Genomic DNA, 25,493 nt, shown 5'->3' on the forward strand with positions numbered 1-25,493 from the left:
TTATATCCATTTTTTTTATAATGACTGTCACCTCGGTTGAGTTGCCATAAACAGATCTGTTACACAAATGAACATAAAGAAAAGCGTCTTTTTTCTCGGGCAGCATAATCACACTCTCAACAGAGCTATGCCCCCAAAATAAAAAGGCAAGTCCAAACGTGTGTCCAACAAGGAATGATATCACCTATAAACCTAATTGACTGTGCGCGTAATGACACAATAATTCTTTCTCAACCCTAAAAAAAAAAAAGTCCGGTCGAAAGTCAAAGAAAAAGTAGAGCGTGTGAAGTTGTTTTGTTGCAATAAGGTTGAAAATTTTTCCCTCTTCTTTTCCTCTTTCTCTCTCTTTTTCTTTCTTTTCAAGTCCAACTTATGAACTAGGCAATGGACGCTTATTTTCAATCAGTAAGTGATACCTGATACTATGGTTTTTACTAAATAAAACTAGACACTTGCTGCAAACAGTTTACAACCTCCAAAAACTACTTCTTCAACGACACCCAATACAACTCGAGTTATAGCCCACTTTCCACCTACCAACAAAGACTTTAATTGCACTGAATTACATACACCTGATGGCACTTACTCTCTGTTACACGAGACATTTTTTGATACGATTGCACCTCAATTCGCTACAGGAACTCGTGCTTATGTCGTAGGTGTTGTGAAGGAAGACCATGTACCCTTGGATTCTTCAGAAGATGAAGGCCTTACTTTCTCTTCAGTAGGCAGTCTATCCATGACGCCTGTTGTCAAGTCTGCAGCATTACCTATTCCTAACGCAAGAAGAACCCTAAGAACCACCTCTAGTAGCAGTAGTAGTATAGGCAATCTTCATATCTTAACTTCACCTCAAAAGATCATGACAGCCAACAATGGTCCCGGAAGTCCTTATTTACCCAATTCACCTTCTTTTATGCCGTCTACACCTACACAACAGCAACAACCACAACAGGAATTAGTGAATTATGATTCACTTTCTTCTTCTTTGACAAATCCTGTTGCTATTGCTAATGGAGGTAGTGTAGGTTCCCTTTCTTCATTGTTTGGTAGAGGAAACAACCTATACAGTTCGAATTCAATAGGAGCAGGCGTAGGCAAATCAACACCTCAACTATCGTCTTCTATAGCACGTACCATGAGCAGCACAAATAGTAGACCGAAAAATCATTTATCCAAAACCAATTCTACTTTTGTTCTAAGATTTGTGGTTCATGAAAACTTACAAAAATACCTTGCTTCAAGAGCTATAGACGATGAGTTCTTGTTCTTTAATATTGGCTCTAGTTTTATTTGGGTAGACGCCAAGACTAAATCCAAAGTAAGCACAAGATTAGATCTATTTTTACTTATCTCAGTTCAGGACCCCTTATCTCGTATTGTGTTCTCTAAATCATATCCGCTCTGCCATGACATCAATGAAACAACACGGTGCGATGACCATTTGGACATCATTATTGGATTCTCAACAGGCGACATTGTTTGGTATGATCCATTCAACAGCAAATATGTGCGGCTAAACAAGGCTGGCTGTTTGGTCAATGCAGCTGTCAGTATGATTAGATGGATACCTGGCTCAGATGATTTGTTTGTAGCCACATTTAAGAATGGGTGTGTTATGATCATGGACAAAGAAAGGGACGATCAGTCATTTAGTATACCTGAGCCAACAACATGGGTAGAATCTCAGTAAGTGTGTGCGTGTGTCTTCATGTGGGTTATTGATATAGCCTAATAGATTTACTGCATTGAGACCCCACAAGAGCTCGAAATATAACCCTGTATCCTGCTGGAAAATAAGCACAAAAGGATTGACAGGTAATTACTCTAGTGTTTAGGAAATAGACACTCAATGATGTATCCTATAGATTTTGCATTCAGTCCAGATGGAGTTCATTTAGCTGTTACTGGTGTTGATGGCCAATTAAGGGTGATTGACTTTAGAAATGAAAGGTAAAAACAGAGATAGAATACGACTTACTGAAAATGTAATTAGATTGCTTGATGTCTATTCAAGTTATTATGGTAAACTCAACTGTGTAGACTGGAGTCCAGATGGTCGCTATATATTGGTAAGTGTTTTACTTGTTGTAGTTTGATTGACTGATGTAAACAAGACGGGTGGGGAAGATGACCTTGTTACATTATGGTCCTTTTTAGAAAAGAAGATGGTTGCTCGATGCCAAGGCCATAAATCATGGGTGACAGGTGTTGCTTTTGACCGTTGGAAATGTGATGAGCAAACTTATCGATTTGCAAGTGTAGGTGAGGACTGCAACTTGATATTTTGGGACTTCTCTTATAGTGCACTTCAAAAACCAAAACATGTAAGTTGTATGGATATTAAATGCACAATATTGATGTATTCTGTTAGCCTCGCGTGGTTGCTTCTTCACCCACTTCACCTACATCTAAAAAATCACCTATTTTGCAATCATCATCTTCACCGCCACCGCCACCACCACCAGCACCTCAGCCCATACCACCCACACCAGCACCTTTAGCACCGCTTTTAGTGGAGCGGAAAAAGTCATTAAAGACACACAGACTCTTTCGAGGCTTTTCTTCACCTGACACATCGACTATTCTGAGTAGCAGTAGTACAAGCAGCAACAGCAGTAGTACTGTAGGCTCCTCATTTAGTCGATTCAGAAAACGGTCTTCTCGGTCTCATAATTTGTTTAGCAATAGTAGTTCCAACACAGATTTTACGGCTGCTCCTGTGGAAGATACAGTAGAAGAACAATGGAAGCAGCAACATTTGCCTGTCTTGCATCCTCCTTTAAAAAAGAATCAAGCAGCTATCTTACAGCCAACAACCATTAGAGCAATTCATGCTGACCCTTGCTTGTCTGTTACTTTTAGACAAGATACAATTGTAACAACAGACAGAAGAGGTCGAATTCGTACTTGGGGCAGGCCTTAAGTTTTGATAGATTAAATAAAAAGTGCTTTTGAATTTATCAATGAAGAAGCAAAAGGGGAAAATTTTAATAATATATGGTACAGGAGTTTTATACAATATATACACCCACTCCTGTGGGTAAGAGGTACATTTCTTAAGCAGTGTAGTCACTACTGTTTTCTTGCTTTTCACCATCTTCTAATGCTTGGTTAGAGTCATAGGTAATACCTAACTTTTCTACTTCTATAACAAAATGAGTTTGATGTATACTAATGTCATGCTACTTACTTTGGATAAGGTGTTTTCCATAGGTATACTTCTTGAGTGATTGTAAGTGAGGTCTAATTTTGGCGACAAGGATTTCGCGTTGATCATCATCTACGACATCCAACATTTTCTGAACAACATAGTTGGCATATTGATCCTTCATCATGGTAATGAGAGGATATGTTCTATAGAGATGTAAGTAAATCTTTTTTTATACTCACATTTCCTTACCCATCAGACCTATTTTGAATAACTTCTTCAATCAACAATTGTCTGTCACGTTTACTTCCATAATCTACGCATTTCTCCACAACATTACTAGCAAATTTGTGCTTACTCAAAGGCAGAATTTGCCCCAAAATCTTATCAACAATCTTTGCCTTGTCTTCAGGTCTTCCTTTCTCCAAGATATGCTGAATCACATAATTACCATACTGATCCTGAACAAGTTGATTTGTACAGCGATGCAATTCTTCCAAAAGAGGACCCGTTTGCGATTCAGTACAGTGCTCAAACATACGCTGAATCACACGACAACCATAGGGATGTGTTGCCAAATTATAAACTTGACCATGGAAAGCGTCAATAATAAACTGAATATGTTGAGCAGGGACACGCTCAATGGCCTTTTGGATGACATGATTGCCATTTTGATCCTTGATGCATTTAAGTACACAGCCATCCAACTCGCCTACTAAAATAGCTTGCTGTTCTGTCAAAACATGCTCCAAAGCCTTTTGAACCACACGACAACCATACATCTGAAGCGAGAGTGAAAGAACATGACCTTCCATTTGCTTGGCCAAAATAGATTTTTGCATTTGATTACCATGTTCAAAAAACTTTTGCAAGACATAGTTACCAAAAACATCTGTCATGAGTTGCAAGGCATTAGGCAAGACTTCTTCAAAAACCATTTGCTTCTCTTCACTATTGGCTGTCTCGAGTTTTTGTTGAATAAAACGAGATCCATGCTGATCACCACTGAATTCGACAATATGACCGGCAATATCTTTGAGTTCATACTTTTTGTTCTTGGAATTACGGAATTCTTCCAACAGGACAGACCGTATACTAAGAGCAAGGTCTTGCGAAGAAGATGATCGGGAGACTTGTTCTTGAGAGCGAGACCCACGCGAACCAACATTGTTATTACTGACATTGCTAGCGCTCAAATTATTGAACGCGCGCTGTTGCTGAAGCAATAACTGTTGACGAGCAGCCAAGAGTTGCTGTTGCTGCTGTCTGATCAAGATCTGTTGCTGCTGCAATTGTAATTGACGCAATTTCTTATCTGTGTTTGTGTCAGCCATAGGAAATCCAGTAGGATCATAAGGAATGGGTGCAGTCAAAGGGCCTTGTTTAGAGCGCATGTGGTAGGCAGCAGCAGCGTCTTCGCTAGACCATTTACCATAAATGGATTCGTATTCTTCATTGCCTGCTAAATCAAGAGCAGAATTTACCAACGACGTATTGTTCTCATAATAAGGATAAGGAGATTGCTGTTGCTGCTGTTGCTGTTGTTGTTGCTGATAACGAAGCGCATTGTTATAGCGAATATAATCATCCTCATCAGAAAGGCCAAGGCTACTAAAAGGCTTTATCAACATGTCTTCTTCCAAACTAGTAGTGGCACCATAAGGAGATCGACTATCGTTCGTGGGTGGAGTCGAATTGGGACGCGTAGGCGAGAATTGAGCAGAGCGAAGGGCGCTCATACGTGAACCACTGGGCTGCTGTAATAACTGGGCATTGTTAGTACTGTTATAGCCATACATGCGAGGATCGAAGTCGACACTTTCATCACGTAATCCTTGTTGAAAACCAAACATGGGGGAAGGTGTTCGAGGAAAATCCTACGAGTAAATAATAAGTCTTAATGTTCGATACGAGACAACACTTACTTGTTGAATAATCCCAACGTATTTTCCTTTAGCATCACTACTTTCTGCTGCTTGAGTTGTTTGGAAATTGTCTGTGCTACCATTCTTCCACAGCTTCCAAGCTTGAAGTGGGTCATATGTCGTGTTACCAGCGGCGGCACTAGAGGTAGGGTTATTCAAGCTCAAATCACGTGGTCTTTGCAAGCCTTGGAGAGGAGGAGCACTGTTGGAGCGGTCAACTTCGTCATCAGGAAACAAGGAAGACGCGCCTGCATGGCTAAAAAGGCCATAATCATATTCTGGTTGTAATAAAGCAGCCAGCTAAACCCATACTTAATTATTTTTCTTTTTTTTTTAAAAAAAAGACACTATACCTGTTGTCCTTGGGGAGCGTTACTTGCTTGAGGCTGCTTTAAGCTACTTGGTTTGCTCGTATCGTTCACTAGACTTGGCATCATTTTTTCCGTATCGTTTGTATATATGTACTCTCCGTCTTTTTTTTTCTTTTTCTCCCTTTATATATATGTATTTCCTTCCTTTGCTTCAATAGTATATAATATTTACAAATTTACAAAAATTTACAATAGTTAGTTAAGAAAGTAAAGAAAAGAAAAGAAAAGAAAAGAATATATGTTTCGTAGAGAGCTTCTTATACGTAAAGAAAGAAAGAAAAAAGAACAAAAAGGTCGAGTTATTACTAAACCCAAATGAATTAGGCCCTATTTCTTATAGCAGGGTGCTTATAGTGCAAAAACGATTAAGATTGTGACTGGATTTTTTTTTTTACATGACGGACATATTAAGATTCTCTTTTTACCATAAATCTAATTGACATGTTTACTTTCGTATACCATCAACATAATTCTTTAAAGAATTAAAAAAGCAAATATGCATTTGTCTAAAATTTACAATTACATTAAGCATGATCTCGTGGCTCATGGTACCAAGTGAATCTTCAAATTTGCCTATGTGTATACACTAATGACAAGTGTTCAACACTCTTTGAGCTGTTTTTGATCAATCCAAATGACATCAAAGATAGTCAGATTTGCTACCTTTTTAACGGCCATTTTCAATAAAGTCAATATCAAATACAATCATGTTCCTGATAGCGTTGAAAACTTGACTAATTTTCTTTTTTCAGTTTCATAAAAGTCTGATATTAATTGCTCTTGTCTATATACTTTTCTACTGACAAAAACTCCTTGTTAACTAGTTATTGGTTATATATATGAGAAAATCGCACCTGCTTGCCTTGTTCCAATAGAAATCTTTCAGTTTTACGTCTTGCTATGGTGAAAATACAGGTGATACACAAAAGTATTGCAACAAGCAGAGAAATACATTGGAAGACATGTCTTTTGATTTGTCAAATAAAGCTGACTTTATTTACTGATCATGCTAAATCTATTATGAACTCCTCTCAAGCATCTTGAAAGAAGAATTGACGTATCTTAAGGCTTATTGAAATACTAATAGTAGCTACTTTTTCCAAAATCTAATGCTTTCTTTGGATTGAAAATATGAAACCAGTGCATACTTTTTGCTTTGCTAAATGATTCCAACTACCTGAAAAAGTATTTTGTAAGCTTGGCTTACAATTCTACCTTTGCCGTCTAACTCAACAAGCTTTGGGAGACCTTTTGCGAAAGCGGAATATCAACCAAAGCTCAAAAAATAGTCTAAGTCATTTGGAGAATATTACCAACTATGAGTCAGTTAGAGATGCTTGATTTTAGGGTATTATTACGACTTACCATTCAAATTGATAGCAGTGAAATTACCATCAGTTAGATACTCTTTTCGTTTAGGGAAAAGCATAATGAGCTGTTTGAGATTGTCATCAATATGAGATTGACAGATTTTATGAGCAAATGCTGAGAACGTTCTACCAAACAATATTGTTGAAAGATCAACAATACCAATAGCCAAAGCTGACAACCAATCACGAAACATAATTGACTTCTTGTACTTTACGGAGATGTAATTCTTATTCAAGCAACAGAACAGACCTTTTACTGCTTTTGCGCTGTAATAGTTCTATTGGCTGGATGGGCTAATTTTTGAAAGCAAAATATAAAAGTTTACGACGTATTATACTTGTTTGTGACACACACACAAGACTTGTATTTGAAAATAACTTCTGCTCCTACTCTCCTCCGTATCCTCTATGGCCTTTTATTCTCGAGCCAACACCAAAGCCTCGGTCTCCAACAAACAAACAAGTTTTTAACTTCTTTGGCAATGACGACCAATCCAAATCAAAAGGCGTCGTTACAGAGAGATGGTAGTTTCTATTGTCAGTACCAGAAAAAAAGAAAACTTTTTCCATTGCATCCAGATCTTTGAACTCAATTTCTTCATGATTAATGTCAGAGTCACTTTTGTCAACATACTTGAGGCTGGAAAGCACACAAGGCATTGCTGTCGTACTTGATGACTTTAAAGCAGTTCTTTTAATATCTTACAAGAGCGGTTCTTCTTTTAAGACTGTCGCCTGCTTGTGGATAGCTACGAACGCCTGATATCTATATGTCTTAATTTCTTCAGTGTTTTTATAAATGACTTGTCTTTTATCTGCTGTATTGTTCTTCTTGCATTGCTTTTTTGATTCCTTAATCAAAAACAATCTACTGTTTTGTTTTCTTAGCATTTAACTTGAGCTCATCTTCCAAACGATGGATCTCATTCTGAAGAACCTTAATTTCATTGTTGAGAAGTTCTTTTGACTTTCGATCTTCCTTTTCAACAGCTTCAAAACCATGATCAAAAATTTTGACAGAACTCGCATTAGCTGGATGGTTTATTTCCAGTTTTCTTATGCACCACCCTTCTTTTTTTCCTTAGGGACCATCCCATATCAGACATGTTTAAACCAAAGTTCGCAGAGTACTAGATGGAGAAAGGGTGGCTAGAGAATACTCCATCCACCCCAAAAAGCAACCGCTTTTATATGAATATGCAATTTTTGAAGAAGAGGATGTAATTGTAATTACTTTATGAAAAAGAAAAAACAATAATTTCTCAAAATTACTCTCCACAGATGACTTTGATGCAGTGACAAACATTGTAGATCTTTACTTTTTGAGTGTATTGACACAGGAAATACACCAAGTTTGCTGCTAAAGTTTTGAGGAAATAGGCAAAAATGTTTGTAAGGCTTCTCACCCATATCTCATTATTTCTACAGTACACCTGACAAGCAAACATATACACTAGACACTACAGCTTTTGACATTCACTTTGAATATTTAAGCTTGTCAATAGCTCTATTTTCCGTCTTGTAACGTCAAAAAGAAGCTCAAAAAGTTGTCAAATTCAAGATTTCTACAAGCAATACCCTTTGGTCAAAAGCCTTTTTTGACCAAGTTTTGGATGTCTCCTTTTTTTTGTCCAAATAGACTCTAAAAGTACCATATATGTTATTAAACATGGTCTATAAGTAGAATAATTTTTTCTCAAGGGAACAAGGATAAGAAATGCATAGAGAAAAAAATGTTGATCTAATGATGTTTGTTGGCGTGTACCTGTAGCCAAAAAAAAGAAGAGAGAGAGCTGACTGATTATTGAAAATAGCAGAGTTCACATGATATCATGCTTTGTAAAGACCATCCTTGACAGGAAGAAATATGTAGAGCTCTATTCGACACACGCTGTGAGCTATTTCAACCTAGTATGTATATTAAAGCACTGGGTTACATGCGAGTGAAAGAGGCATGCGGCACAAGAACACGACTTAGGATTATTTCCAGATAGTCAAACAATTCGTCAGTAAATTAGACGGATACGCTCGAGATTGGTTCTAGGAAGTTAGGGAAACGAGTGATTTGACACCAATAGAGATTAGCATGGTCATAGTTGAGTGTTATATATGAGCAACGATTGAGAGAATAAAATTTAATCAGAACCAAACAAGGCTTAAAAAGACTGATTTATTATAGCTTATACTCTTTATATATTGTGTGAGTTATTCATGACTGGAATGTCCTGATAGACATTCTTTGAGTGTGGTATAAAGCAGAGTGTACTAGAATGAACAGTGACAACAACTAAGATTGTTTACTGTTGGTATGTATACACAGGGGACAAATATCTACAGTGTTGTCTGCGGTATAAATCCGCCACACCCAAATTAGGCTTATTCTGTGATGTTGTTGTATCCTTAATATCATTGACTGAGTTATACAGGAGCTGTATGTATACAATACTGAGCGAACCTGATTAGAACCAATTTACAAAGCACTTCAGGCTAGATGCCTCTGCTTCTAAAAAGAATTCAGAAGAAAAGGTGTCATGTCGTAAGTGACTGAACCAGAGAGAGCATGGTCGATGATGTCTTTCTCAGGTACATTTATTGGAGTCCCATCTATAGCCTAGTGTGAGACTATACTCAGCACATTGATTTCGCTTCGATTTCGTTTCGGCAAACCTCGTAAATATCAGAACTCTAATGAATGTAATGAATTCATAAAAATAGTTTACAACTCCGGCATCATTTATGCCGACATTGCAAGTATGCCATTTGCGTACTCAAAAAAATATTTTTTGAAAAATAATAAAAACCACTGTTTTAAAATAAATCAAAAAACTTTCTGCAATGATAAAAATATAAAAAATAGAAAAATCCTTATTTTTTTTTGCTTAAAATTAAAAAAAAAAGCTTGCTTTTCAATTTTTCAATTTTAAATTAAAAAACGAATCTACCAGATGATGATTTTGTTGTTTAGTTTAAAAAGGATATTACTGCCTGGTAGATTCGTTTTTTAATTTAAAATTGAAAAATTGAAAAGCAAGCTTTTTTTTTTAATTTTAAGCAAAAAAAAATAAGGATTTTTCTATTTTTTATATTTTTATCATTGCAGAAAGTTTTTTGATTTATTTTAAAACAGTGGTTTTTATTATTTTTCAAAAAATATTTTTTTGAGTACGCAAATGGCATACTTGCAATGTTGGCATAAATGATGCCGGAGTTGTAAACTATTAAATATTCTGAAGATAAGTCCATTACTTTCATGATAACTTCCTAACTTCTACGAATTTACCTGTAACTTTTCAATTGCTTTGGAATCTTTAAAGCTCTCTCCTTCCTCCTATAAAACATGAAATTTTGAAGTTCCTTAATCTGAAATCAATTTCTATCACACTGAACATTGCAAAAATAAGTTTGGCCCTTCTTCCTATGGTCTTCCCAGAACCCTATCCATTTATGGATATAAACTAGTGTTGTTATTACCTTGGATAGCATCTCCTCGACTTGAAAAGGACCTAAGTTATAAGCCACTGAGGACGATCCTTCGGCTAAACCTTATCCGGCGTGTAAAAACATGGAGGTTCAACATCAGTACAACTTGTCGCATTTTACATAGAAATGTTTGTTTGTATATGCTAATGCATAGGAAACTCATAGAAAGCGCGTTGCAAGTGATTTAGGAGCCATTCGGGTCGGAAAATAGACTCGGTCCGTATGGCTTCCTAAAATGGATAACTACTGCTCTTCTTAATTTAAAACTAGGCTTTTCTTTTACAAAGTCCAATTGCCATCATATTCTTCTGATTTGCTTGGTTGGGCTCTAACAAAAGGCTCTGTATTCATCAAAGTACCACTAAATACAAAAATTTCGCCTTCTTCTTGATAGACCTAAATACCCAATCATATCAGGTTTTTTGTTGCGATGACTGAGATATATACATTTTAAAAGCAGCTTTCTGTTCTCGCTCTTTCTTCCCCCTTCATTTTGTTTTACACACCATGAACTTTTTGAAAGCCACAGGACGTTCAACACGCTTCGTTCAAAAGAGAGGACTCTTCAAGTCTCAGCTCTTCAATACTAAGTTTGCTCAACGCTCTTACTCTACCACTCCTTCTGCTCACCAAGAAGGTAGCAGCACACCTTGGGTTATTGGCTCCCTTTTAGTTTTCGGCCCTATTTTGTTCAAGCTGTCTTCCCCTCCTCCTCCTAAAAAGAAGGTCAAGGAAGTTATCGAAGAACATCTTCCTACGCCCGTTGCTAAGGCTATTGTTGGTGAAGAAAAGGAAGAAAAGGAACCTATCTTTCCTGCCAAGAGAGTTCAAAAGCCCTATGTGCTTGTAGGTGCTGGTACTGCTTCTTTTGCTGCTGCTCAAGCTATCAAGGAAAAGGACCCTGAAGCAAATGTGAGTTCAAAGCTCTAATTTATTGTTTGAAGCTCATTGTTTGGTAGGTTATCATCATTGGTGATGAAGCATACGCACCCTACATGAGGTTTGTAAGACAAAATACAAGACAATGATATCTGACTTTATTTGATTAGACCTCCCTTGTCAAAAGAACTTTGGTTCTCTGAGGATCCCAATGTTGCACAAACCTTGAACTTTAAGGATGTAAGTCATGCATAAGTTAAATATCATGTTGATTCTTTTTAAAACTTTGCAGTGGTCAGGTACTGAGAGAAAGTAAGTAATATAAACTCAACTACGTGTATTTAACCTCGTATGTAGTGCCGTCTACCAAAATGCTGCCGATTATGAAGTTATCGAAGATGCTTCAGGATCTGATAAAGAAACCACAAAGATCAAATTATTACTCAATAAGTCAGTCACTAAGTTGAACGTTGAGGACCATAATATCACCTTAAACGATGGCAGTGTTATTTATTACAACAAGGTTTTGTTAGCCACTGGTGGTGAACCCAAAAAGTTACCTAACCAACCTGAAAGCGAGCACATTACTACTTTCAGAACCGTGAGTGACTTCCAAAAGTTGGATAAGATTGCAAAGGATGGTGCTCATATTGCTGTTGTTGGTGGTGGTTTCCTTGGTTCTGAACTTGCTGTTGCTCTTGCTCATCGCTGTAAGTTGTTGAATTAAACTTTTTTGAACGATATCTAATTATATTTTGGTTCTTAGCTGGTAAAGAAAACCTCAAGGTCACCCAAATCTTCCCTGAGGGTAACAGAACATTAAGATGTGTATATTGATATTTACAAACTATATTTAGATGGTAATATGGCCAATGTCTTCCCTGGTTATTTGACCAAATGGACCACAAGTCGTGTTCGTAAATGTAAGTTTGCCAGCATACATGAACAACTGAATTAATTCTTAATCCATAGTGGGTGTTGATGTAAAGGAAAAGAGCACTGTTCAATCCGTATCCGTTGACAAGGAATCAGGCAAGACTGTTGTCGACTTAGGCAATGGGGAATCATTGACTGTTGATCATGTCATTGTGGCCATTGGTATTGAGCCTCGCGTTGATTTGGCTCGTGAAGCTGGTTTAGAAATTGACGAGAAGCGCGCTGGTGTTGTTGTCAATGCTGAACTTGAAGCCCGTACAGATGTCTATGCCGCTGGTGACATGGTTTCTTTCCATGATGTTCAATTGGGCCGTCGTCGTATTGAACACCATGACCATGCAGTCTTGAGTGGTCGCCATGCCGGTGAAAACATGGTGGGTGATATTCGTGCATACAACCATCAATCCATGTTCTGGTCTGATTTAGGGCCTGAGATTGGTTATGAAGCTGTTGGTTTAATTGATGCTCAATTATCCACTGTGAGTGTTTGGGCCAAGGCTACAGCTAATGATACTCCCGCTGCTGCCGCTGCTTCTGAAGCCGATAGCCCTCGTGCTGCTCCTGGTGAAGACACATCCAAGATAGCTAATCCCGTCACTGATGCTGTCAAGGCCAAGCCAAACCCCTTCCAAGATGAAAAGTTCGGTAAGGGTCTTGTATTTTATGTACGTGATCAAAAGATTGTTGGTCTCGTTTTGTTCAACGTCTTTGGCAAGGTTCAAGAAGCCAGAGACATTATTAACAATGGCTACACTTCAGACAAGATTGATGGTTTACTGAAGAAGTTTGATCTTTATGCTAAAGACCATTAATGTACATGATAGATTAAATAAAGTAATTTTTTCTTGCAAATCATGTTAAAGAGTTTAACCCACGCTTAAGGATAAGATTGGCAGCCTATATCACATGCACACTTTGTCAAAAAACTATCCAATAAAGAGACCATGTGCGATCATGCTCACTATGCAAATCTCACTTCCCTTTAAGTTGTTATCTTTATCATTTTTTTCTCTTTTTTTTTTCTTTCATTATGGCTAATAAAGATACTCAAACAAACAAACAAAGAACTGGCTCTTTTGAAGGATTACCACCTATTCAACTTCCAGCACCTGTTGTTCATTATTATGTTACACCCACACCTATGGAATACCACCACCAAGTACCTTGGCAACCGTTTCCTCCTTCACCGCCTCAGCCTACTAATAAAATGGCCATAAATCAAACCAAAGAAAACAGTAGGAAATCCTCACACAGTGCTGTTGAGAAAAGGAGGAGAGAAAGAATGAATGACAAGATTGAAAAGTTAAAAACCTTAATTCCTTCATGCACAGCTCAATTCCCTACATCTGTACAGCAACCTATTCATAAACTGAGCGTTCTACAAGCAGCTATTGACTATATCAATGAACTACATCACCAATTAGAGGCTAGTTTACCAGAGGATGACCCTCTTGTCAAGGATATTTCCATAGTATCCATGTATCAAAAGAAGAAACAAGATCGAATTAAAAGCGGATTGTAATAAATAAACTAATGAAATGTTTTGAGTTCAAACAAGAATGCTCTCTCTCTCTCTTTCTCTGAATAAAAACTATGTCCCCTTTCTTTGAAAGATATTGAATAGCTAATGATTGCAACCACGTCTATCTGAGTACATCATTTTCATTTAGAGAGAATAATCATTGCTCTATTTTCATACGTTTACGCATATTCTTTCTATCAAGATGTACACTGGTAAGTGTTTATTCTAAATAATTTGATCCTTTAGTATTGACAATTGGCTCATACATGCAAATATGGGCTTCAAAGTATACCGACTCTTTCCTACTTTATTCTATAGTTATAATGAAAATAAAAATAAACAGAAATCAATAATAAGTATGACCGCCTTTGGCATCAATCACAGCTTAGTATTGGTCGGTCATATGGTCGATTAAGCATGTAATAGTATGAATGTAATGATTTGAAGCAATTGTGCAGTTGCCAAGATAGCGGTATGCAACTACCTCCTCATATCTGTGTCAATATTCTACATATATTGGTTGTTATATGTTACTAGTTTATTTCTCTCTTTTGTCTCCTTTCTATTCTCTACTCTTTCTTGTAACCTAATGTAAGTAACAATAAAGTATATGATAAAATTCTTTTAAATCAAAAAAATCAACTACAACATTGTTTTGAAGCTATTCAATTGCGACAAAAACAGTTTTTACCTTCAAATAAATAAACGCTGCTTGTCTGGCAGATACGAATAATCATAGAAATTACAGCCTTCCTGATGGATATATCGAAAATGATGAAAAAGTAATTGACTATCTGAAATCAATAGTTTTGGATACATCGCTGTTTCTATATCAATATCACTTTCAATACACCAAGATCTTTCATGAATACAACATTTGATAGAATACGCTCTATCTACTTCCAATACACCTACCATTGAAACTCTCTTACGTCGTTTCCTTAGATATAAATATGGCCAACTGTTAGCATAATCTTTTGATATTTATTACTCTTGCTGGGTTTCTTCGTTGTTTGAATACAGCATCATTGTTGTAACAATAAAATAGGCTGCATTTCTGAATTTTATTTTATTTTCTTCTTTCTCATCTAAAGATCATAATGTCTGCTGAAGAAGAAGCTAGAAAAGCAAAGCTTACAGCCGCAAAAAAGAGAGTAAATATAGCAGTTTTTTTTTGTATATTTTGGACTTATCATTTTCTTGTAGTTGAAAAAGTTTCAAGGCAAGAAAGCTGAAGTAACTTCGACTGACGCGCTAAGCCCACCTATACAAGAAACAGAAGAACCCCTCACCAACAATGAATTGACTACTGCATCAAAAGAGCAAGACTCTTTGTCAGTTGATCAAACAAATTCGTCCCAGGAAACAGATTCAGTTCTCGACGCGCAAATACAAGAATTAAAAAAACAAATTAAAAAACTTGAATTGGATAAGCAGACAATGGTATGTATGTACAAAACGATAAGCACAAGGCTTATACTGTATATCATAGACAGAAGTATCTTCTCAACAATCAAAAGAGCATCAAAATGAAATAAATCGCCTGCAAAGTAACTTGTCTAACTTGGAACAAGAAATTCAACAAGTCCAAAAACAATCAAAGGATTCCTCTGCTGTTCAAAATGAATTAAATCAAGTCAAAAAGGATTTAGAAGCCGAGAAAAACAAACACCAGACCTTGGAACAAACCCTAAAGGAAATCGAGCAAGAAAAAACCCAATTGACTGATAAAGCTAAAGAGGCTCAAGCATCATTAGAGTCTGAACAAACCAAAACAGCTGAAATACAATTAAAAATTCAAGAATTACAAAATAAAATGGAACAGTCATTGAAAGAACAGAAGGCTATGATGGAAGAAAAGCTTGCTGCCACAAGCAGATTATTAAAACAAGAACAAAGCAAGTCTGAAGAATACCAAACCAAAATCAAAGAAGCAAAAGAAAGCTCAACTCAACTATTAAATGAGTTACAATCTAAAATTGATACACACTCTCAAGAACTTGCTCAACAACAAGCTTTGACTGAGGACTTGAGGAATTCCCTGTCAGAAGCTGAATCTAACTTGAGCAGCAAAAACAATGATTATCAAGGTGTGTTGGATAAAATTAAGGAATTGGAGAGAGCAAGTCAGAATGAATTGGATATTGAGCGTGCAAAAGTCATAGAGTTGGATCAAAAGCTTAATTCGCTATACAAGTCTCAACAAGAAGAACTGGAGCAGCACAAAGGCTCTTCATCTAACTTGGAACAGCTGCTATCATCTGCTAATCAACAATTGGAATCAGAGCAAAAGAAAATCAAAGAGTTGGAAGACAAGTTAAAGGACATGACTCATACAAGCCAAGAAAGTATGAAAGAATGGAATACAACCAAGTCAAAACTAGAGTCTACAAAGGCTGATCTTGACGCTGAACGCTCCAAACTAACTGAATTACAAGTCAAAGTAGAAGAGCAACAATCAGCTGCTTCCCAAACAAACCAGAAGCTATCAACTACCAAAGATCAACTCTCAGTAGAGCAATCCAAGGTAAAAAAACTTGAATCAAAGATTGAAGACCTCGAGAAATTAAAACAACAAGAAGCTGATTCTCATAAGTCAAGTAACTTACAGCTCAAGAAAGATATGGACAATATGAGCCAAAAGCTTGATGAACAATACGATAAATCAAAGCAACTTCAGTCAAAAATTGATGAACTAGGCCATCTTGAGCAAGAATTGAATGTCCACAAACATGAGCTAGAGTCTACAAAAAGCTCTCTGGAACAAGAACGCACAAAATCAAATGAATTTGAAAGCAAGATTCAGATTTTGGAAAGCTGGAAAGAATTGAAAACAAAAGATCACGAAGCGCTTGTTGTTCAGCTTAAGGATCAATTGTCCAAAACTAAATCAGAATTGGAAAAGTGTCAAATGAATTCCAATGCTGTACAAGCTGAAGTGGATCAATACAAGTCTTCAAGTTCTGTAGCTCAACAAGAATTAGTAGCTATTAAACAGAACCTTGAAAAAGAGAATGCCAGAACTGAAGAATTGCAGAAAACGATAAAAGAATTGAAAGAATCAAAAGAAAAAGAAGTGTCTGATTTTAACAACTCAAAGGTCCAGCTTGAAAAAGAATTGTCTGATATGAAACAACAGCTTGAGTCTGAGCGCTCTGAACTACAATCCAGGCTCTCTTACATAAGCGATATTGAAGCCCAATTATCAACAGTAAACAATTCACTTGAAACAGAGGCATCGAAAACAAACGAACATCAAAAGCAGATTGAAGAATTGAAAAATCAACACCAAACCACTACAGATAATCATGCTGCCGAATTGAAAAGGCTTCAAAAGAAAATGTTTACTGCTAAAGAAAAAACACAAGCTCAGCAGGCCAAATGTAATGAATTACAAGTTCAGCTTGAGGAAGCACAAGAAGAAAGAAATAATTTAAAGAAAGAACTTGAATCGAAGGATGCTCGACTTACAGAGCTCGAGTCTGAACTCCAAAAAGTCAAAATATCAAATAAGACAGAGACTAAGGAGCACGCTAAAGTATTAAAGCAAGTCAAGGATGAACTCAAGGAGAAAGAAGGCACTCTAAACGAAAATCAACAGAAATATGAAGAACTTCAGAGAAGCCTAGAAGAAAACGAGTCAATGGTTTCTGCTCTGAGACAAGAAGTCCAAGAAAAGCAAGAAACTCTCAAAAAATTGGAACAAATCATTGACAAGGATGCAATCAAGCTCAAAAAGTTTCAGGACGAATTAGTCGAATTAGAGCAAGCAAAGGAGGAGCATAAGACCAAAGCAAACGAGCTACAGACCAGCTTAGATGCTAGTCGTTTACAATCAGAACAACAGAAAAAGAAATTGGGTGAATTAAAAAAGCAGAAAGAAGAAGACGACGTAACTCGAAAAGATCTTCAAAACAAACTGAGCCAACTTGAGTCTCAAATTAGTTCAGAGCAATCTAAAGCCCATGAATTGCAAAACAAGATTGAAGAAATTGAAAGACTACGAAAAGAGCAATCAGACAAGTACGAGAAAATTCAGACTGAAGTTAAGAACGGACGAACTAGATATACTGAACTGCAGACTAAATTCAATGACATGGAAGTAATGCAACAACAAGAGATGGAAACCCACAAGGCTACCATCTTGGACCTTAAACAGCAAATCAAAACACTTGAAGAACATCTCGAAGTAGAAAGCAATAATGTGAATCAATCAAAGACGGAAATTTCAACATTGCAAGAAAAGATTTCAAGCCAAGTAACAGAAAAAGAAAACTTCAGTAAAGAAATTAAGGCATTGCAAAATCAATTAGACACTAAACAAAAAGAACTTGATAAGCTGCAAAAGCTTGTTCCTTTATTGAAGCAAGAAACAAAAAACTACAAAACAGCCAAAGAGCAAATCGTCGAAAAAGAATCGCAATGCAATGAATTGAAAATCAAGTTGAATCAACTAGGGCATTCTAACAAAGATCTTGAAAGCCAACTCAACACATCTGTTGCTGAATTAGAAAGAGTCAAATCAGATTTAGAACAGCGAGAACAAGAGATGGCAACAACTGCTGGTGCTCTAGATCAATTCAATCAACAACAAGAACGCCATGTAGAAGAATTGAATTTGTTGAAATCTCAATTTGAAGAAAGACTCAAGAATGAACAGTCAGAATCTGATGAACTTCGCCAGCAATTGGAACTCATGAATGAGCAAATGAAGCAGCAAAAATATGAATTGGAGATCATCAACTCGAAATCTACTGATCTAGAAGAAGCGTTAGAAGAAATGAAATCCCTAGAGAGCCAACTCGAGTCTCAGATAAAACAAAAAGACTCGGAAATTATTGAACATCAGAAAAAGATAGAGGAAGAAATCAGTGCTAAAAAGGAGTTCCAATTGCAGATAGAACAGCTACAACAAGAGCTTCAAGAATCAGACAAGCTAAAGGAAAGACTTGAAGAAATAGAGAAACAATTGAGCTCGAGTTCACAAGAGTTGAAGCTCCAGATTGCCTCAGGAGAGCATTCAGAAAAGAATAATGCAGAAATGAAGTCTGAATTGAATGCTTTAAAGAAAGACTGTGATGCACATAAACACCAAATGACTCAGATGACAGTTCGTATCAAGGAACTTGAAGACCTCTTAAAGGAAAAGACAAATGAACTGCAAAAAATCAACAATGAATCAAGTAACAGTAACGAACTTCATGGAAAGGTTGATCAGCTTGAGAAGGACCTTGTTGACCGTGAAAAAGAAGCAAAAAAGTTGCGTGGTCAGCTCAAGTTGATTAAAAACCAAAATGTCATTCAAATGAGAGAAAAAGAAGTATCATTAAAAGAAAAGGAAGCAGAAATAGAAGATTATCGTCAAAAGCTTACTACAGCTGAAAACAACTTACAACCTAGAACAGCCAACGACCGTAAAGCCGAAATGCAAATAAGCGAACTCAAGAGACAACTTCAGGCTCGAGATAAAAAATTAGAAGAGCTTAATCAAAGGATTGATTACCTTACTTCAACAGAAAAGGAATTCAATGACCTTCGAACTGATCTGGAAGAACGACAACATCGGCTGAGTGAAAAAGAAGCACAATTAGAAAAACTAAAACAAGAAGCAGCTGAAGACCTGTCCGATAAAAAAGCTGATTCTTCTGAAAGTGAACTCAAGGTTAAAGAACTGCGCCGAAGAGTTCGGGAATTAGAAGCTCAAGTTGCTGATACACCAGAAACGGCTGAACTCAAAAGTCGCTTAGAAAGACAGTTTGAAGCATTCAATACATTAAGAAGTGAAATATCCGCTCAGCGTCAAAGACAGTTTGAATCAGAATCCAAGCTCGAGAAAGAAAAGCACAATATCGAGCGAGAAAAGAAAGAGCTCGAAATGACAGTTCAGCGCTTAAGAGGGGAATATGAGGAACATTTAGAAAGAATGTGGAAGCAAAATGAGGAACTAAGAAGATACCATGAGGAGGATCTATCTTTGGGTCGCGCTGCTCTTGATGCTGCTCAAGTCAAATTGATGACGAACGGTTATAGTCCTGTAAGTGAGCATGGCTTTCAATGGACAAATGCTGATGAAGAAGAGTATGAGGATGACGAAGATGAGAATGCCTTGGGCAAGAAGCATATTCCTGCTGTAGGCAAGCTACCGCCTTTAGAGAAGCCTGCATTTTTTGAGTTCATGGAAGTGCCGCGTTGTTCAGCTTGCCATGCAGAAGTATTTGATATCTAAACGATCTCTTTACCCTACAATGTAAATCTTGCTAATAAATAATAATCGTTCGTTTGGAGCACTTCATGAAAATAATATTCACAATGACTGGGATGAAATTATAATATCTTTTTTATTGTTTGGGACAACTATTATTGATATCATCTAAAAAGCGACAATGTTTGCATAAAGACCTTATTTTTGAAAAGAAAACATGTTTATTATCAGAAGGATTTTATCACCTGACCTTATTTCATTGCTATTTATTATACAAAGATGCCAGTAATTTGTCAAGTCCGTATGTTGCTCCAAACAAAAGAGCTGTAGTACAACCTGCCTAACAGAAAAGAGCGCGCGTTTTCTAACTTGCATGTCTAAATCAGGTAAACTACAAACAACAACATATGTTTTAAACTTTTCTTTTCTTTTTTCTGTTGTTTGAAGGTTCTTTCTTCTGTCCGTACTATGCCATATCAAGATACCTCAATACGTTTTCCACCGGTTACTGTCTCATCAAAATTGAGTAGTAAAATGCTAAGAAAGACACCTACTTCTACAGATTGGATACAACAATCGTATATAGAAATGATTCAGGATATATCATATGTGCCCTGCCATTATTTTATTTCCTCAGAGAAACAAGTCGCTATAGATGAAACTCGGGCTACACTAGATGTATGTGGGGCACAATTACCTGTACCTGATGACAAGTATGACTCTTGCCTTGAAAAGTCATCTATTATGAGTGATGAAGATGACAGCGACTATAATACAATCACAACAACGTCAACAGATTATAACAGGAGAAACAATATGTATCGTTATTATAAAGAACAAGAATTAATACGTTCAATTGACGAAGAAGTGCATTCATCTTCTCTTCGTCATATTGTACCAGTGAACATTTTAGATATAAAAGAACAACAAACAAAACCAAAAAAGAATCGACTTCAAGTAGTAAAGAAATTAATCAAAAAAATGCGCATAACAGCTGAAAAGCCATTTATGACTATTGACAATCACTTTATAAATAAATAAAAAAGGATGTGATTATGTTATTAAAGATATGAATGCAAAAAAAAAGAGGGGTTATAGGTTGTGTACAGGATATATATGAAGAATTACAATAAAATTAATATGTGACAAGTAAAGAATCTGGTCCTTGCCATGCACTTATAACAAGGGCAGTGGTAAGAATCATAATAAATCGACACCATTTCCACACGAGATTAAATATCTTCTGGATACGAACACGGAGACGTCCCACAAAGGTTTTAGGTTCAGCAAAACGTTGCATCTGCATCAGCTCTGGCTTTGTTGCACTAGGATACAAGCCAGATGATGGATAAGGATCATGCAGTACACCAAAATCACATTCATCGAACTTATCACACAACAGTTTTTCTTCAATGTGTTCTTTTTCAATCTGGTTGATAAACTCTAATGCATCATCTAAGAGCTGTGGATCAATACCAGTAGCCTTGGACAAGATACTTTCAATTCCAATCGAGGGCATGTTATAAAAGGCGGCCAATGATTTCTCGATCATAAAAGAAGGAAGCAGCTGAGGTGAGTTTGTTTTCATCCATTCTGACTCGAGTTCCCCCAAAAGTGTATTTTTTCGGAACTTTTGGTCATCTACTTCACCCCCAAACATACTTGGGGCTGGTGTTGAATGAATATTGATGCCTCTTTCTTTAAGTTTTTGAAGGAGGTTTCGATGGTCTTCGAGGCTATGATTGAGTTCATCAATATGATCAAATTGGCGCTTGTAAGCATCTTGTAATTCGTCGAAATCCTTTTGTGTGAACTCAAATTTCTCAAATTGCTTTTTCAATTCCGCAAGGTCTTTTAATGTGTTGGCTAACTTGGTTTCCAGTTCAAGCTTTGATTGGTTCACTATCTCTTTTTCTTGCTTTATCTTGTTGATTTCTGTATAGAGTTCATCTACCAAAGTATCATTTTCCTGTTGTTGCTGGCTAATAGATGCATTGGCAGCTTCTAGTTTCTTTTGACGTTGATTTATGTCTTGAAGTTCCTGTATTTTAGTAGTTGCAATTTCCAGATTGCCCTTTAGCAAACTGATCTCATTCTCGAGTTGACGCGTTCTTTTCGAGTTGGATGTTCTTAATTGATCTTGTTCTGTCATGGCAGATTCAAGCTTCAATGCTAATTCTGTATTCTTTTTCTCCAAAACTTCAATCATGGCTTCCCGTGTACCTCTTGAAGGCACGAATCGCATACTACTGCTTTCATCGTCACTTGAATCAATACCAGAATCCTCCAATGGTATTGTAGAACAAGAAGGCGTAATTGGGGGTGTTGTTGACTGGAGTAATGATTCATAACTAGACTTTAAGCGCAAGTTATGTTCTAATAAAGATTTTCCTATTTCGGCAGCTAATACTAAATCTACGTATTGAACAATAAGATATTGATAATCACATGAAAGTTTCACGCTCTCTCGAAGCCAAACTTATTTTCCCTCTCCATATGCACGTTATATTAAATAACAAATAAACACGCACCTTTTTCTTTATCTTTCAATGCGCTATATGCATTTTTTAACAATGGAATAAGTTCCGTCGTTGTCTTTTCGGCCATCCAAGTGACTGACGACATAAATGACACTGTAGAATAAGAGGGTGAAGGTGGACCCTGAGGTATTTGAAGTGAATTACCAAGGTCTAAATGACCTGGTGGTTGAGTACGTTCTGATAACATGAAACAAAAAAAAAGAGAGGGAAAGAAAAAGAAGAGAAATATAAATGGAGTTTTTTTTCTCTCTTTTTAAATGGGGATTGTTTAACCAAAATTATGTATTCTTCAGCAACCTTAGGGACAAAAGGAGAAATTCAAAGCCAGATTTGATCACTCGTGGACGGCTTTAAAAGTATTAGAATATTAGCAAAAATAGAACAGAAATTACATGATAATAAAAGAATATTCAATAAATAGCATTGATGTGTATCGTTGCCATTATTTCGAGAGGAAATAGCAATTTTGATACGTCGATAAAACCATTAAAAGAAAGACTCCTAGTTCACATAAGTGAAAAATTATAATTGATTTTTAGAGTTAAGGAGAGGCACAATGATTGATGCAAATAGTAAAAAAAAAAAAAAAAAAAAAAAAAAAAAAAAAAAAAAAAACGCATTTATGTAAGCTCAATTATTGAGATGTGGGACAATATCTGAACAAGGCTAAACGAATAAAAACTAGTTGACTTAAGACCGTAATTCTTGACAATTTACAATTCAGTCAGGTACAAAAAAAAAGAGGGCATGTTTATTACATTGAGTATTAAGCAACTTATTGAGAAGCTTCGAAAGCAGCCTTGGCTTCCTTGATCTTGGTGAGACGTTGCTTCTTATTGAGGGCAACAGCTCTGCGGTAAGGCTTGGCAGGCTTACCCTTCTTTTCAGTGGGCTTGTGAGAGGGATCAGCACGGATAGCTTCGTGAGCTTCAGCATACATGTCTTCAACCTTATCAGAAGTAATACCAGCCTTGATGAAAGTAGAGAATTGCTTCTTGTAACGTTCTTCATCTTCTTCTTCGAGGTATTCCATGTATTCAGCGACGTGAATACCGTAGATGTAGTTACGGAGGAGTTCATCATCGTTGGTCTTGGATTCGATATCGAAACCAGGGAAACGGTTACCACTGTGGGGAACAAAGATACCACCATCAGAAGCACCCTTCATGGCACCGAAGACACGAGCACCAGTAGAGGTACGGGCAAGACCAACATCGAGGAAAGCCTTGAAGGGACGAGGAGCATCTTCAGCGGCTTCAATCATTTGGACAGTACCGTCAGGTTCAGCGAAACCTTCGTACTTGTCAGCAAGGCCGAGCTTGGCAAGAGTACGACGAGCAAGGAGGAGGCCAGTGGCGTAAGCAGAAGCCCAGTTGGTCAAACCACCCTTGACACCGTAACGAGGGAGTTCGTGAGCGTAAGCAGCAGCAAGGACAAAGTCACCTTGGAGCTTAGCGTAGATGATTTGACAGATAATGTCCTTGTTGGTGAAACGGACGACCAATCTGTACTTGGGAGAGTTGTACTTGTTCTTGGCTTGAACGACGAGTCTCTTACGAGCATAGTAGTCGGTCTTACCCTCTATAAGTATGAATTAGTTGTCATTCGTCATTAGATCTTGACATTTACCTCTTCTTCTACGGTACTTGACTTGGTAACGCTTGAAGTAAGCCTTGTTCTTTTGTTGCTTGACGAAAGGCTAAACATTGTAATGAGTCGACAGATTCCATGTGCCCATTTGTGATCTCATTTTTTTTTCTATCCATCCCATCTTTTCTCATTTCACCCCATCCATCCATCCATCATCCATCCATTATCCTTATGTTAACAGTATGCTACGTACCATTTTTAATACTCAATGAAAAGGAAGGTTTGTCTATTCGCCCGTCTACACCTTCAACATAATTCTTGCCCGACTCATGATGTGCGTGCGTGTGTGCATGTCGGCGTTCCATTTTTCATGCTGAGAGTTCAAAGTTCGATCAACAAAAAAATTAGGAAATTCAGAAATTCAAGAGAAGTAATCGACTAAAAGTGTCTAAAACTGAAGAGCTATCAAAAAAGTGCATTTAATGATGTATAGAAAGTAACTTGTTAGATGTGAAGATAGAGAGCTATCCCTCAAAAACGTGTTTTCTGTTTTTGAGCTGTAGCGTACATTTTTTATAGTACTTTTGCAAATGTAACACTTTCAGTGTGTTTTATAGACCTAGAGGAGCAATTCGTACCAAGACACGTTTACAATGTCTCTATCGTTCACAAAGGGTACCATAAGGGCAAATTGACGATTCTCACATTTTTTCAGAACTTGCTATATTTTTGCATAAATATGTTCTTTTGTGTATGCGCAAACATAAGAAACTCAAAACAAGGTAGAAATGATGGTTTATTTCAATCAACAGCGGGCTACCAATACATTTTTGGTGCTATTATACTTATCAATTTTATCCAAAAATAAGTTAAAAGCTAGTTTATAAACCAAGATTGTATAATAAGTTTGATGTTCGAAAAGGAATAAATTGAGAATCAAAAGCATACTAAGTGTGTAATATACCAAATGGAATCAAAAGTTACTTAGTAGGCACATAGTGCTCATGCTTTTGGATAGAACAAAGGTTCAAAATCAATCATGCCTGCTTTATTTTCCTCGCTTGCCAAACTCATACTAGGAGTTGTGTTGACACAAGTTCTTAACAACATTATAAAAATCAATCTAAACAGAATCAAGTTCTTTAGAAGATGATACTGCTTTCAAGTAAGGAAAACAAAAAAAAAAGTAATAGCCCTTTTCATATCTATTTTCAAACTAAATATTTTCAATATTGCTATTGTGTTGCCTTTAATATTGAAAGTACATTTAGGAAAAAGGTTCGTTTATTCCTGTGTTTACTTCAAAAATCGAAAGTTCTTGGATTAATGTACTGTTTCAGCGAGATCCTCTTTGCTCATCCTGTCATGTGTGTATGTTTGTTTTGGGTCGCTTCTTCGTTCTCTTTCGCAGTTTTTCTGGTGATTTTATTATGCTAACAAATCTTCAAATTGAAAGGGTACGTGTCTCTGATGTTCCTTATTTGTTCTACTTCTTCCGTATTTTGTTTCATGATATTTCGCTGTGAT

The 25,493-nt window shown here is 36.7% G+C and overlaps 10 protein-coding genes across 10 annotated transcripts; 5 read left to right on the top strand and 5 right to left on the bottom strand.

The window, feature by feature from the left end:
- Positions 1–217: 217 nt before the first annotated feature.
- Positions 218–1,706, top strand: B0P05DRAFT_175472 (uncharacterized protein). The gene is made up of 3 exons (XM_051573147.1): positions 218–405; positions 449–1,321; positions 1,359–1,706. Exons 1-3 carry the CDS (start codon positions 385–387, stop codon positions 1,518–1,520), a joined length of 1,056 nt encoding a protein of 351 aa, XP_051433011.1. The 5' UTR covers positions 218–384; the 3' UTR covers positions 1,521–1,706.
- B0P05DRAFT_473812 (WD40-repeat-containing domain protein) lies at positions 1,556–2,926 on the top strand (the record flags this gene model as incomplete). The annotated part of the gene is made up of 6 exons (XM_051574753.1): positions 1,556–1,689; positions 1,739–1,818; positions 1,869–1,953; positions 1,997–2,072; positions 2,118–2,327; positions 2,375–2,926. 6 exons carry the CDS (start codon positions 1,556–1,558, stop codon positions 2,924–2,926), a joined length of 1,137 nt encoding a protein of 378 aa, XP_051433012.1.
- Positions 2,927–2,973: 47 nt separating this feature from the next.
- B0P05DRAFT_549101 (armadillo-type protein) lies at positions 2,974–5,655 on the bottom strand. The gene is made up of 5 exons (XM_051579089.1): positions 5,430–5,655; positions 5,077–5,376; positions 3,404–5,028; positions 3,194–3,357; positions 2,974–3,148 (listed from the first exon to the last, which is right to left on the bottom strand). The coding sequence occupies exons 1-5, from the start codon at positions 5,511–5,513 to the stop codon at positions 3,060–3,062; spliced, it is 2,262 nt and encodes a 753-aa protein (XP_051433013.1). The 5' UTR covers positions 5,514–5,655; the 3' UTR covers positions 2,974–3,059.
- Positions 5,656–6,737: 1,082 nt separating this feature from the next.
- On the bottom strand, positions 6,738–7,011 carry B0P05DRAFT_588838 (uncharacterized protein; the record flags this gene model as incomplete). The annotated part of the gene is made up of 2 exons (XM_051582691.1): positions 6,738–6,763; positions 6,813–7,011. The coding sequence occupies 2 exons, from the start codon at positions 7,009–7,011 to the stop codon at positions 6,738–6,740; spliced, it is 225 nt and encodes a 74-aa protein (XP_051433014.1).
- Positions 7,012–7,204: 193 nt separating this feature from the next.
- B0P05DRAFT_473678 (uncharacterized protein) lies at positions 7,205–7,387 on the bottom strand (the record flags this gene model as incomplete). Its single annotated transcript, XM_051574745.1, has 1 exon — positions 7,205–7,387. The coding sequence occupies one exon, from the start codon at positions 7,385–7,387 to the stop codon at positions 7,205–7,207; it is 183 nt and encodes a 60-aa protein (XP_051433015.1).
- Positions 7,388–10,782: 3,395 nt separating this feature from the next.
- Positions 10,783–13,079, top strand: B0P05DRAFT_549104 (apoptosis-inducing factor, mitochondrion-associated, C-term-domain-containing protein). The gene is made up of 8 exons (XM_051579090.1): positions 10,783–11,209; positions 11,257–11,297; positions 11,347–11,416; positions 11,469–11,488; positions 11,534–11,886; positions 11,943–11,984; positions 12,034–12,099; positions 12,149–13,079. Exons 1-8 carry the CDS (start codon positions 10,805–10,807, stop codon positions 12,922–12,924), a joined length of 1,773 nt encoding a protein of 590 aa, XP_051433016.1. The 5' UTR covers positions 10,783–10,804; the 3' UTR covers positions 12,925–13,079.
- Positions 13,066–13,975, top strand: B0P05DRAFT_549105 (uncharacterized protein). Its single transcript, XM_051579091.1, has one exon. The coding sequence runs from the start codon at positions 13,143–13,145 to the stop codon at positions 13,632–13,634; it is 492 nt and encodes a 163-aa protein (XP_051433017.1). The 5' UTR covers positions 13,066–13,142; the 3' UTR covers positions 13,635–13,975.
- A 6,297-nt stretch (positions 13,976–20,272) lies between these two features.
- On the top strand, positions 20,273–20,881 carry B0P05DRAFT_549110 (uncharacterized protein). Its single transcript, XM_051579092.1, has one exon. It carries the CDS (start codon positions 20,305–20,307, stop codon positions 20,875–20,877), a length of 573 nt encoding a protein of 190 aa, XP_051433018.1. The 5' UTR covers positions 20,273–20,304; the 3' UTR covers positions 20,878–20,881.
- B0P05DRAFT_549111 (uncharacterized protein) lies at positions 20,882–22,922 on the bottom strand. The gene is made up of 2 exons (XM_051579093.1): positions 22,368–22,922; positions 20,882–22,251 (listed from the first exon to the last, which is right to left on the bottom strand). The coding sequence occupies exons 1-2, from the start codon at positions 22,561–22,563 to the stop codon at positions 20,972–20,974; spliced, it is 1,476 nt and encodes a 491-aa protein (XP_051433019.1). The 5' UTR covers positions 22,564–22,922; the 3' UTR covers positions 20,882–20,971.
- A 225-nt stretch (positions 22,923–23,147) lies between these two features.
- B0P05DRAFT_549115 (ribosomal L18 C-terminal region-domain-containing protein) lies at positions 23,148–24,080 on the bottom strand. Its single transcript, XM_051579094.1, has 2 exons — positions 24,006–24,080; positions 23,148–23,957 (listed from the first exon to the last, which is right to left on the bottom strand). The coding sequence occupies exon 2, from the start codon at positions 23,638–23,640 to the stop codon at positions 23,152–23,154; it is 489 nt and encodes a 162-aa protein (XP_051433020.1). The 5' UTR covers positions 23,641–23,957; positions 24,006–24,080; the 3' UTR covers positions 23,148–23,151.
- Positions 24,081–25,493: the final 1,413 nt, after the last annotated feature.

This window comes from Gilbertella persicaria (assembly GCF_025201335.1).
Source record: "Gilbertella persicaria strain CBS 190.32 chromosome Unknown B0P05scaffold_30, whole genome shotgun sequence".
In the NCBI taxonomy this organism is placed as follows: domain Eukaryota; kingdom Fungi; phylum Mucoromycota; class Mucoromycetes; order Mucorales; family Choanephoraceae; genus Gilbertella; species Gilbertella persicaria.

Coding starts and splice junctions, on each gene's coding strand:
- B0P05DRAFT_175472 (XM_051573147.1), top strand. CDS start 385: ATGGACGCTTATTTTCAATCA. Junction 406..448: donor TGGACGCTTATTTTCAATCA/GTAAGTGATACC, acceptor AAATAAAACTAG/ACACTTGCTGCAAACAGTTT. Junction 1,322..1,358: donor ACGCCAAGACTAAATCCAAA/GTAAGCACAAGA, acceptor TACTTATCTCAG/TTCAGGACCCCTTATCTCGT.
- B0P05DRAFT_549101 (XM_051579089.1), bottom strand. CDS start 5,513: ATGATGCCAAGTCTAGTGAACGATACGAGCAAACCAAGTAGCTTAAAG. Junction 5,377..5,429: donor ACGCTCCCCAAGGACAACAG/GTATAGTGTCTT, acceptor GTATGGGTTTAG/CTGGCTGCTTTATTACAACC. Junction 3,149..3,193: donor TGGAAAACACCTTATCCAAA/GTAAGTAGCATG, acceptor ATTTTGTTATAG/AAGTAGAAAAGTTAGGTATT.
- B0P05DRAFT_549104 (XM_051579090.1), top strand. CDS start 10,805: ATGAACTTTTTGAAAGCCACAGGACGTTCAACACGCTTCGTTCAAAAG. Junction 11,489..11,533: donor TGGTCAGGTACTGAGAGAAA/GTAAGTAATATA, acceptor CCTCGTATGTAG/TGCCGTCTACCAAAATGCTG. Junction 12,100..12,148: donor CACAAGTCGTGTTCGTAAAT/GTAAGTTTGCCA, acceptor CTTAATCCATAG/TGGGTGTTGATGTAAAGGAA.
- B0P05DRAFT_549105 (XM_051579091.1), top strand. CDS start 13,143: ATGGCTAATAAAGATACTCAAACAAACAAACAAAGAACTGGCTCTTTT.
- B0P05DRAFT_549110 (XM_051579092.1), top strand. CDS start 20,305: ATGCCATATCAAGATACCTCAATACGTTTTCCACCGGTTACTGTCTCA.
- B0P05DRAFT_549111 (XM_051579093.1), bottom strand. CDS start 22,563: ATGTTATCAGAACGTACTCAACCACCAGGTCATTTAGACCTTGGTAAT. Junction 22,252..22,367: donor ATTGAAAGATAAAGAAAAAG/GTGCGTGTTTAT, acceptor TTCAATACGTAG/ATTTAGTATTAGCTGCCGAA.
- B0P05DRAFT_549115 (XM_051579094.1), bottom strand. CDS start 23,640: ATGATTGAAGCCGCTGAAGATGCTCCTCGTCCCTTCAAGGCTTTCCTC.